General features: G+C 39.3%; 2 protein-coding genes across 4 annotated transcripts; both read left to right on the top strand.

Annotated features, from left to right (window-relative positions):
* The first annotated feature begins 2,078 nt into the window (after positions 1–2,078).
* On the top strand, positions 2,079–4,894 carry LOC311063398 (uncharacterized protein). 2 transcript variants are annotated; one of them, XM_084082820.1, is made up of 4 exons: positions 2,079–2,194; positions 2,569–2,828; positions 4,019–4,097; positions 4,334–4,469. In XM_084082820.1, exons 1-3 carry the CDS (start codon positions 2,149–2,151, stop codon positions 4,058–4,060), a joined length of 348 nt encoding a protein of 115 aa, XP_083938946.1. In that variant the 5' UTR covers positions 2,079–2,148; the 3' UTR covers positions 4,061–4,097; positions 4,334–4,469. The 2 variants fall into 2 exon arrangements, with proteins under 2 accessions (XP_083938946.1, XP_083938947.1); XM_084082821.1 differs by lacking the exon at positions 4,019–4,097 and having other exon boundaries at positions 4,334–4,894.
* Positions 4,895–7,277: 2,383 nt separating this feature from the next.
* tmem18 (transmembrane protein 18) lies at positions 7,278–11,559 on the top strand. 2 transcript variants are annotated; one of them, XM_084082967.1, is made up of 6 exons: positions 7,278–7,470; positions 8,665–8,782; positions 10,213–10,267; positions 10,429–10,522; positions 10,632–10,971; positions 11,330–11,559. In XM_084082967.1, the coding sequence occupies exons 1-5, from the start codon at positions 7,378–7,380 to the stop codon at positions 10,728–10,730; spliced, it is 459 nt and encodes a 152-aa protein (XP_083939093.1). In that variant the 5' UTR covers positions 7,278–7,377; the 3' UTR covers positions 10,731–10,971; positions 11,330–11,559. The 2 variants fall into 2 exon arrangements, with proteins under 2 accessions (XP_083939093.1, XP_083939094.1); XM_084082968.1 differs by having other exon boundaries at positions 10,632–10,986; positions 11,343–11,559.
* The last annotated feature ends 270 nt before the right edge of the window (positions 11,560–11,829 follow it).

Here is an 11,829-nt window from a genome sequence, read left to right as displayed (position 1 = left end):
CTGTTACCCTACCTTTAAAGATTTCTTATTCTTATTCTATTTGGCCAAAGGAGATAGACGGTCACCACACTAGTTGACATGACCAATTAAACAAACTGACAACCTTTGCTTGAACCTGTTGATCTGTAAAGTGTAAAAAATAGACTAGCAGCTAGCACAAATGTTGTTGAAAATAAATCAATAGTTATTTGCTGCTATGCTGTTTTGTTTTGAACATATTGACATTAAAACTGGACTTACTGAAATTGTTTTGTTAAATAAATCCACTCAAGACTAATTCAGAAATCAAGGAAAGCGGGTACTAAAGCCAAAACAGTTTGAGAAACACTGCTGTAGATCATCCGTTTTAAATTGCTTAATTGTTCATTGATTTAACTGATTTAATAACTTTGGTACTATTTCTGAAGTTTAAGCATATTGAAATCAATTAAAAATAAACACTGCATAAGCTCCTACAACATCATATATGCAACTATTCATAAAAACATTTTCTATTTGCCATCATTGGCCTTGCCATTCTGGCCCTTATTTTACCAAGAGTACATATTTCAAAATGTTTCTATAAACAAGCTGAATATCTGAGAAGCTCAAGGCGGCAGGGAGGTAAGTGGCTTGACTTTTACCTCAAGAGTTTGTGGGGTGAAAAGGAGAGCATAGCATAGATCCTTCCTTATTCATGGCATAACATATAATGTGAAGCCTCTTATATTTTTTTCTCTTTTAATGTTCAAGACCAGTCAAGTTTATTTTAAAATAATTGTAAAAGGAGGCTTTTTTGTGTTATGTTCATGTGTTTCTATAAAAAATGTAAAGACTGTTGTACATGGGTGCTGTGCTACCGCAGTTTGGGGAAGTATAGTAATGTAGGAAAATGTCATTAACAGTGGTCTCATGAGTCACAGCCATAAAAAGGATTTCAACAAACCTTGGGTCTCATGGATGATGGGTCTTATTGACATCACCTGCCTGCTCAGCAGAAATGAATTGAGTGTCATCAATATGTCTGTACACGGACAAAATGTCTGTGGCAAGACTTTTTTGGCAAGGATTTTTGTTTGTTTTTATTTTTACATAACATGTTTTGATCATAAGACCCAATTACTAAATGTCACCCTCCAGGTTTTGTTCACAATATGTATGACACTGATTTGCTATGGCACATAAGGATTCTACTAGTACAGTGATTCTCAAAGTTACAGACCTGTAATGTTAAAAAAAATCCACCACAAGCCAGCATGGCGATGACCCCTGGTAATGTTTCAAACCGGTGTACTAGTTAAAAACTTGAAATGAAATGAAACTTAAAGGGGCTACACCATGAATTAAAAATATATATATTATATATAAATATTGCCCCCTAATACGTTTTAAACAGGTTGTAAGCCTGAAACCCATCCAGATATTTTTTCTCACAATCTGACTGTCTGTCATTCCAAGCTTTTTCAGCTGCAATACCAAAACGTCCTATTGGGCAGGGGGGAGCTACTGAGCAATTCTGTCTGGCCATCGTCAATGCAAAATCAGTGCAAGTGACATCACTTGCACAGCCATTCTGAAATGGCCTGTTCAGACACGCCCATTCAGGAAATCCATGAAATGAGCATGAATGACTGAATGTTAGAAAAAAATATTTTTTTGGGTACAAGAGACACTGGGGAGCCCAAAAAATACTAAAAACCCCCAAAAAAATGAAATTCATGGTGTAGCCCCTTTAAATGCTTTTCATGACAACCTTAAATCCTGGTGATTCATTCTCATAATATTTAACAATATTCTCCCAAAATATATTTTTATTAGAATGTCACAAACGGACCCCAGGTCTTATAGATTTTTTTCACTGAGCCGGCTATTGAGAATCGCAACATCTCCAGTTAAGACATGACATTATATCACCAGTGTATTTTTTCTGACTTGTCACATATAGACCAAATACTTTGTATGCAAGACATCTATATTTAGTTGTTTTAATAACAGGATTTTATTGTCAGTAAAAGAGTTGCACCTTTAAGGGCACTTTGCCAATTAGCCTCTTGAGCCTGTCCAATGGAATGCACGCCCACTCATGCACATAATGTATGTGGACAACATCCTCGACCCCCTTACAGAGTGGTATTGTTATTCCATTCCTGAAACTCCACCAACCCAGACATGAAGCCCAAAGCTCTTGCCTCAAGGTTGTTTGACAGAAACACAGGTAGGCCTGTCACAATTATTACATAATCGTCTAATCGCAATTATGTGAGATGATTGCAATACTTTTTTGCATAATCGTCATAATTGTTTCCATGTTGAAAATTTTGCAAATATTTAAAAAAGCAGAAATGGCTGATCTACAAGCTTACAAAGCATTGTAAGCTTGTTGTAGATAAGCTTTTTCTGCTATTTTTATAACAATAATGTCTATATATATTATTTGTCATATCTGCCCTGTGCAATTTTTAATTATGAAGCCTAAAAGGCAAACAGGAATATGTTTTTTTTATTATGTCCCAATGTTCAACAAAGCCGAACACACAGCAATTATTTGAGTGACAATTAATTATCAACTTAAATGTGTATTGGTGACAGCCCTAAATCCAGGTGCCAGGGGACAGACACCAAGCTTATGGACCAAGTATGAACGGCAGGTAGATTGCACGGATCAACAGCAGTCCACATGCCACACAGACAGTGTGCAACAGCAGAATGCCGGACAAAAAGAGAAATGCCACAGAGAAATTCATTTCGCCTTTCTGCCAGAGAAGTACAAGCCTCTGATAGAGGATGAGTCTTTAGCCAGAGAAGAGAAGAAGAAGAAAAAGAAGGAAAAATACAACAAAATGAAGAAGGTTGGTTCTCAATTAGCCTTGGATCAAGACTATCATAGTATTTTATCGAGTTTGACTTTTTTGATACAAACGTAAAAGTCAGACTCTATAAAATACATCTATGATAGTCTTTATCCAAAGCTAGTTCTCAATACAAATCCACTTTCAGCTTCAAATAATTCAAAAAATATGCAAGGCCTACTAAATTCACATTAACATGACATGTGTGTATAGGCTGTTATTTTGTATGTTCATTCAGTTGGATGGTAACAATGAAGATTAGATGCTTTCAATCAACATTCTCATCAGTCATATCTGTGACTCACTCTTCCATAGACTTTGGTGTACATTGAAGGAAATAGGTTTGGTCATTACATGAAAAAATCTTTAAGCTAATGAATCTGAGAGAATTGTGTCATCTTGGCTACTAACCACATATATACTATAAGAGATCATGCTCATGTTCTGATATTGTAGCACACATACAGAGAGAAGCCTTGCCAAAAAAACAAAAAAGAACTTAAACAATAGTATTGTCTAATACAACTCAAGGTGCATATAGCACTTAAAAGAAGCAAATTAAATGAGATGCAATTATGGCAGTTCTACTCTGTTTATTTTAAACATCAATTAAGGTCTACCAAAGCCATGGGAAAATGAGATTTATGATTTTTATTGGCCCTAAACCTTTTATGAAACCTTAGTGAAATACATTTACACTGTGTTAATAGGCTAGTTTAATTGGCTCGACTTAAAGTAAATAAGAAAATCATCTGATAGAGGTGTTGACTGGAGGTTTTGCTTGTTTTTTTGGAGTGTAATATTTTTATCTCTATTTTTCTTATGAATGTCAGGCTTCCTGCATCCGCTTCAGCTGGCTGTCCTTTCCTGTTCAAGGAACATGGAAAGCTATTGTTTGAACTGGCCTGATTATTTAAGCTAGGAGAAGGAAAACAGACCTGAGTGACTCCCTCCTGCTGTAGAAGCTATTGTCTAAAAACGGCACATGCAGTTCTTTTTTTTTTCATGGCTTCTGCCCTATGTCCTGTTTGAATTTGAATCCCTTTTCCTTGACTTAGCGTCTGTCAGAAACTTTGACAGAGCTCAAAAGTATTTTATACCTGTGTTTATGTGTGAAGGCCTACAATATGAGCATACAATAGGTTTGATGGAGATGGGTTTACTATGAGGCACATTTTGACCTTGTACAGATGGAGGTTCAAGGCCCAATTTCTGCAAGTTCAACTGTGTGACCCCACCTACCATGTACCTCCACACTGTCTAAAGGAAGTAAGAACATTTACCAAACAGGTGGACAATGAAATTGAACAAACAATTACTGTAATCACTTAATTTTATGCAGAATGATTGACGTGTGTGTGTGTGTGTGTGTGTGTGTGTGTGTGTGTGTGTGTGTGTGTGTGTGTGTGTGTGTGTGTGTGTGTGTGTGTGTGTGTGTGTGTGTGTGTGTGTGTGTGTGTGTGTGTGTGTGTGTGTGTGTGTGTGTGTTTCTGTCTGTCTTTCAGAACGTTGGCAAGGCACTTCACTCCAGCTGGAAATGTCTGATGCTCGGTCTGTACACTTTTGCCCTGGGCTACTCTGCCCCAGCTGCTACTGCTACTACTGTGCCCACTTGGTCCACATTATTTCATCAAGACGGAGCCAGGGACTGACTAAGCTATAATACATCACCTCCTTTAATATCTCAACAAAAATATTCTATCTCAGCAATCCATGGCCTTCTGACCAAAGTAGTTCTTTTCTAGTATTTTCCAAAATTGTAATGTATACATACTGTAACCTAAACATTGATTCCGAAACACGTACTGTAACTTTATGTTTTTAGTGTTGCAAAAAAGGTATTTTGATGGAATAATTGTATACCTTTGTGAAATGCATTATTTTGATAATTACTTTTTAAATCACGATGTGCGATTGCTGGTCATGAAATGCACACATGCTATGTAAATGTATACTTTTTAAGCACCGAAATACCTGCAGAATTTATAAACCTACATAAAAGACTACCTGGCTGGCTAGCACTCTGCATGTACTGTTTAGCCCTACAGTAAACCGTATTTGTCTTACACTTATTGTGCCCTCTTGAAAACAGTGTGCCTTTTACCCTTTTGTGAATTTTCATGAAACGCACACAGTGACAGTAGATTGTGTTTTTGAACAGGAAACACAGAGGGGCAAGGTGTTAACCTATTGCAGATAGCACCAGTATGTGAGGGTTTTCGTACTAGCCGGAAACCCTTTTTCCCCCTAGATTTATGTTTGGCAATTTTATGCCTTATTAGATGGGTGTGTAGAGAGACGGGTAACTAAAGGGTAGAGTGAGAGAGGTGAGGCATGCGAAACAGGACAGGGGTTTTTGATTCGAACTGTGCACTAACTCAGTGGTTCTCAAACCTTTCAGTCCGCGACCCCCCCCCCCCCCCCCCCCCCCCCCCCCCCAAATAATCATATTTGAACTGGAGACCCTCACCCTGACAAGCACTTGGAATTGTATGAGTTGAGGCATTACATTGTTTGACTCTGTTCCAGAGATACATATTTCTACAAGCTCACAATGCCTCGCAATTTCAAAATGTTTGCCTCTTTCTTAGGTAATATTTGACTATTTGGCCAATGTTTTTTTAGAGGTATTAAAAAGGTCCTAAAAGTCATCAAATTTGCTATACTTTAGAAATGTGCAGATACCCTGTACACTTATACTGTCTATGTTGGTTTGTTTACTATTGAGTGAGAAAGCAATGTTGCACATTAAGCTAATCATCTGGGGACCCCCTCCAATCATTTGGGGACCCCCTGAGGGTCCTGACCCACAGGTTGAGAACCATTGCACTAACTGAGTAACCAGGAACCCTCTAAACAGGAAACACTGAGTGAGGGGCGAGGTGTTAACCTATTGCAGATAGTAATCTTCTCAATGCCGTGTTACTGTAGTGGCAGATTAAGTGGATTTGTGGCAGGAAAGATTTGTAAGGCAGCGATCAGCAAGACATAACGGGAAAGTGGTGTAAATCAAGTTGGGAAAAGAAACATACATGACACAGCATGGAACGTCTGGGCTAATCTTACGCTCAATAATCTTACTACTGTACCTACTGATATTTCATTTTCGTTTTAGAGCTGATGCTCATCATAGTTTAATGTTTAAGTCATACTGTTTTCCAGTCAAATTGCTCGCTGTGAAAAGGGTATCTGCATGTAACATTTATAAGCCTACTGAAAACTTTGTAATAAATCGAGCACCAAATTAACATTTGTTTTGTTTGTTTGAGTTCTTAAGCCCCATCACTTTATTTATAGACCTTTTTCACAGCCATATTGATCTGAAATAGGATAATCATAGGTTACCAATAATACTAATTAAGGTTCTGTTAGCAGCACACTGATGATGAACACAACCTTCACCGTGTTCAGCTTTATGAACACTTATTTACACCACCATAAACTGGACTCAAATCTCTCATGTTAACAGACAAGTTAAGGCAATGTGAACTATAAGCTAAGGTGAGCCACAGTAGCATTGAAACCCTCTAGGAGTAGTTAACATAACAAATGACTTATTTTCTATCAATTACACACCTCATGAAGACTTGAATTCATGGATATGTTTTGTCGTATTCCTAAGCCAATAGTGTGATGACCGGCGGTAGTCTCCTATTGACCGATGACCCGGTCATCAAATTATTGTCTCAGGAATGCAACAAAAACAAAAATCTCCATGAATTCAAGGCTTCATGGGGTGTGTAATTGATAGAACATTTTGGGTGACTTTTAAAGGCTTTATCTTATTTTATTTTTTATAAGCAACACAATTTTATGCAACATGTAGTGGGGGTCCCTGCTTTGTCTCCCTCTATCTCAGCAAATTGGGGTCCTTCTTCTTTGGCCTGAAAAACATTGAAGACCCTTATGCACAGAGATCAGCACTACATTTGTTGTGCATATGCTGCCAGTAGGTCACATTTTGTGAATAGATAGATAGATAGATAGATATGAGCTAGACTGAAGTGACGTCAGAGATTCACACGGAAGCCACACCCTTATTAAATGCCTTCCTGGTTTTAATTGTGATTTAGTACATTACATTATTTATTTATTCTGCACTGGGTAACTGAATCGGTTGAACTATGTGCCATAATATCCTTTTTAGATTGTATGACAGATAGTGGCTAATCATAATAATAACAATAATAATAATAATAATAATGACGTCATTCTTGTGCGACAGTAAGCTTTCAGTGTTGCCATGTCGGCTTATTATAAGCAATATTGGGCTTGTTTTTCTGTAAAGTTGCTTGTAAATATCGGTGGTTGCGGGTTTTTTGGGCTTGTTTCTAAAGTGTAGTGTACTTGCTTATCTGGGCTTGCTTCCACATATTTCTATTATTTTAACCAGTGGTTCTCAAATACGTTCATGTCATGGACCCCCAAATTAACATGTATTTGTAAAACATGGCAACACTGACTCTGTCCTACAGCTTCCTAGTTGTTGTTTACATGTGTGAGGCGATCGAACCTCTCTGTACAGTGAATGTAGCTTTATTTGCTGAAGATGACGGATCAAAAAGCCCAGAACATCACGTCCATTCCCATCGATGGCTTCAGTCATTTAAGAATCACCTCGATATGGACGTTTCTCATGTCTGTAAGTGTGCGATTGGTCCTGGATCTGATTGAAAGAAGCTGCTTTAGCTTTAGCTAACTGTAGCCTTCCGTGGCTGGAACTTTGCTGACGACAACCTCATCTAAACGCATGTTATTATTCACTATAGATTCTATTCTGTAGAATGAATACAGTGGTGTCAAGTAACTAAGTACATTTACTCAAGTGCTGGTGTTTAAATTGTGTTAATTATGACGCGGATTTACTTTACTGGAGTATTTTCAATGTTCAGTACTTTTACTTCGACTCCATACATCAGAGACAAATTTGTTGTACTTTTTACTCCACTGTATCTCAGAGGGAAATATTGTATTTTTACTCCACTACAATTATTTGAAAATTTCAGTTACTAGTTACTTTGTAGATTTAGATTATTATCGATTTCGGCCATTTGAAAATAGTAGAGTTCAAGTTTTCATGACCATCAATTTTTTTTATACATTTGAAAACGTGTGAAATGGGACATTCTGACTACTACTTTTACTTTTACTCTTGGTACTTTAAGTACATTTTGATGCCAATACTTTTGTCCTTTTACTCAAGTACATGGGGACCCCATTTGAAACAAGCCATTAGGCTTTCATGGGCTTTTCAATCCTAGTTAGTTGAACTTGTATTTAAACTGTACTTGTGGCTTTTTTTCTGCAAATTTCTAAACAAAGTATTCAATCAAGTACATTTTGAATTCCGGACTTCTACATTGCATCAATGCACAGCAGCCATATTATCACTTCACAGGTGTTACCAATGATACTAATGAAGGCTCTGTTCCATCAATTTCCACGACCCCCATAACTCTGAGAGTGTACAAATTACGGGTCCATTTGGTTCCATTTGTACACTCTCAGAGTTACACATCCGTAAGGGCACATTTGGAAACCCCTAAGGAACCATGGACCCACATTTTAGACCCACTGTAGCAGAGTGTTTCCAGTGAGCCAACATGCACAATATCAGCACCCTGACTGTTTGACCAGAATGGAACAGAGCCTTCATCAGTATCATTGGTAACACCTGTGAATGTCTTCACAATATGGCTGCTGTGCATGGAGCCTATTGCAGTATTGATACTTTTACTTATAAGTAAAACATTTGAGTACTTTTCCCCACCACTGAATAAATCTATCCTCATGAACACTCTGGTGTATTTGGTTGTGTTTTGTCTCATGTCTACAGATCCAGTGGTCAGAGCCGTGGCTTCTTTGGCTTCTGGCGTTTCATGCCCTGTGTTTCTGCCTGACTCTTCTGACCTGTAGGTTCTACAGAGTACAGATCTGTCAGTTCCTGCTCATGGGTGAGTAGTACTGTACATGACTATTACCCAGTGATGTGAAGTAACTAAGTACATTCACTCAAGTACTGCACTTGAGTACAATGTTGAGGTATTTTTTACTTTATTGGAGTATTTCCAGTTTTCAGTACTTTTACTTACTCCACTATATCTTAGAGGGAAATATTGTATTTTTACTCCACTACAATTATTTGAAAACTTTTAGTTACTAGTTACTTTGTAGATTTTGATTATTATTACAAAACATACAGTACATTACCCACTTCAGCCCTTTATACATTTCGACCATAAAGAAGAAGTTGAAGGATAAAATTAAGTCTGATTGCGACCGTAGGTCGCACTTACTACAGAAAGCTGCTCCAGGTGTCCGTCCGTCACGTCACTCCGTCACACACGTCACACTTTTGCCCTGCTCATATCTCCGCACCCGTTGCCCCGATCCATGCCAGATTTTGCACACACACTCCTTACCTGCCAAACTACACCCTCCAAGGACCCCCGGAGCTCCAGGGACCCCCAGCTGCCTCGGGGACCCCCAAGTGTAAAAAATGAGCACATGTGGACAAATTACCAAATGACCACCCCAACGGGCCTGCTCACGGGGCATTCCCGGGGACCACCCACTCCTGGTGCTCCAGAACGGATGCAAAAGTGGTGGCGCCCCCAGTGGAGGACCCCCTGCCACTGCAGCTCGTTACAGCCCTCTTCTGTATACATGTGACCTACGGTCGCTTATCTCCCGATTAGGGAGTCTTACTGGTAATGATGTACCATGCATGTTCACATCATGTATACTTTACTAGAACATTTTATTTACATTTTGGACAAAATAGCGAATTTTACTTTGAGGTGGCCAGATGTCCCTAGTCCCCATCTATCCGGTGGGATAGGTAGTTCAATTAATGAGTAGAGAAATTATTGTGTTTTTAAGTGTCGCTGTTTTATCACCTTAATTCACCTGAAATTTTCAGGCTGAAAATAGTCTGCATTTGGCATGGAATTATTAACCAATATGCCTATATGAGTAGTACTATGCCTAACCCTAACCTCAGTAAAACTATGCCCAAACTAAACCTAACCTTATACGCACACAAAAATATATGCCTTAATCTTAACCTCAAACAGATATAAAATTTGTCTGAAAATGTTTTGGATGGGGGAAAAGTGCATTCCAGTAATACGCATGCCATACTTCAAAGTATTCCCGTTTTGGTGCCTGGATTTCCCCTAGTGCCCACTCTTCCGATGTCTGGTGCCCACTCTGTTTTGGTGCCCACATTTCTCTAGTGCCCACTCTTCCAAGGTGCCCAGTTTTCCCTGTGCTTGGAAACAAAATACAATAATTGAAAAATATTGGTGTGCATGTGAACACACTCACACGCACACCAATATTTGTCATCATTGCTCATTGTTGTTTGTTCTCTGTTCTTCAGTTGGAATGGTGTATAGTGCTGAATATCTTAATGAGCTGGCTGCAAGTAACTGGAGGTACGTCTATCCTTCAACATTTAAATACTTGTTACATGGACAATGTTTGTAGAAAATGGTGCTTTCGCAGTGTGTGTGTGTGTGTGTGTGTGTGTGTGTGTGTGTGTGTGTGTGTGTGTGTGTGTTTGTTTCCATTATTAAATTAACTTAATATTTTACAGGTTGTTTTCTAAGTTCCAGTACTTTGACTCCAAGGGCATGTTCATATCCATGGTCTTTTCCATTCCCCTTCTTTTCAACACAATTATCATCGTGGTAAGTGTTACTGTTCAAGTACTGGCTTCACCCTCATGCCAAGTCTGAGTCATAAATGTTGCTCTCCTGTGCTTGTGTGTACATGCATGTTGTATGTGTGCTTTCACAGGCAGTGTGGGTATACAGGACCTTTTCCACCATGACTGAGCTGAAGACCCTCCAGCTGAAGAGAAGGGCCCGCAGAGAGACCAGAAACAAGGCTGACTGATCTTGCTCCTCCTCCTGCTATAAACTGGATCCTTTGGAAGCTATTAAGAATCTAGCACGTCTCTCGTCTAGGGGTGCCAGTATGCAGTAGGCACTGGATGTCTATACTCTCAAGGACTTCATGGATCAGAGGCAGACTTTCTATTATACAGCTGTGCTTGGTGTGCTCTGGGCTGTCCTTTGCTTTCTTCCAACACTGTTGATAGGTGATCTTTATCTGAATTGGATATACCCGTGCTCATGTTACTGTAACAGTAGTCTGGGAGGGTTAGCGTCGGAGCTTGGACAGCAGGGGCGCGGCCACTGCGTTGTGATTCAAATCAACAGCCAACGAAGAAAAGGGGGCGGGATCCACATGCAGTGGGTGTTGCATCTAAATAAAATCGACGGGAAGCAATTTCCCCTTGAGAAATTTCGGCCGCCATTGTTGTGTACTGCTGTTTGCCTCTCGTCGGACTTTTTAGACGAGTTGCACAGCTCTCAGACCGGTAAGAGGCGTGTCCGCTCAGATTCAGAGCGTGACGTACATCCCGCCCACAAATACCAGGGCTCTGGCCCAGAAGTTCCTCGCCGCGCCGGCGAAAACTTCTGGGAGCTCAGATTACTGTAACAGATATGCGGTCATGGTATTATCAGAAACGAGGAGGAACAGTGAGCTTGTTTGTATTTCTGCTTCTTGGTCATGGTAGCTACTGGTGGATGGTGCTGTTGAACATACACAATTATGAGGACCAAAGGACACTTTAACGTCTTGTATTTAAGGAACATGTTTTAAAGTCTTATGTTGCAATAATGTACATTTTATGGTTAATAAAATATTAAGGCCTTTCTGCGATTATTACTTCATTTAATGATAGATGACTGCTACCTTTTTTAAAGTCTAGTACTGTAACACTTAAGTTCTCCTGCCTTCCATAAGAGGGCAGTATGCCCCAAATGAGCAGCTGCTCATACAGTGAAAATAATGTATGGGAGGGCTGTGACAGAAACAAGGAACTATTTAGGAGAGCCTTGAACGCGGTAGTGCTCCTTAAAGGTTGTAAATTACTATAGTAGTGGGTGTGCTAGTGATTCCCGGTATTGCCCAACATTTGAGGGTT

This window comes from Gymnoscopelus microlampas (assembly GCF_963454915.1).
Source record: "Gymnoscopelus microlampas genome assembly, chromosome: 16".
In the NCBI taxonomy this organism is placed as follows: domain Eukaryota; kingdom Metazoa; phylum Chordata; class Actinopteri; order Myctophiformes; family Myctophidae; genus Gymnoscopelus; species Gymnoscopelus microlampas.
Note: the sequence above shows the minus strand (reverse complement) of the source record. Positions and strands in the feature narration are given on the sequence as shown.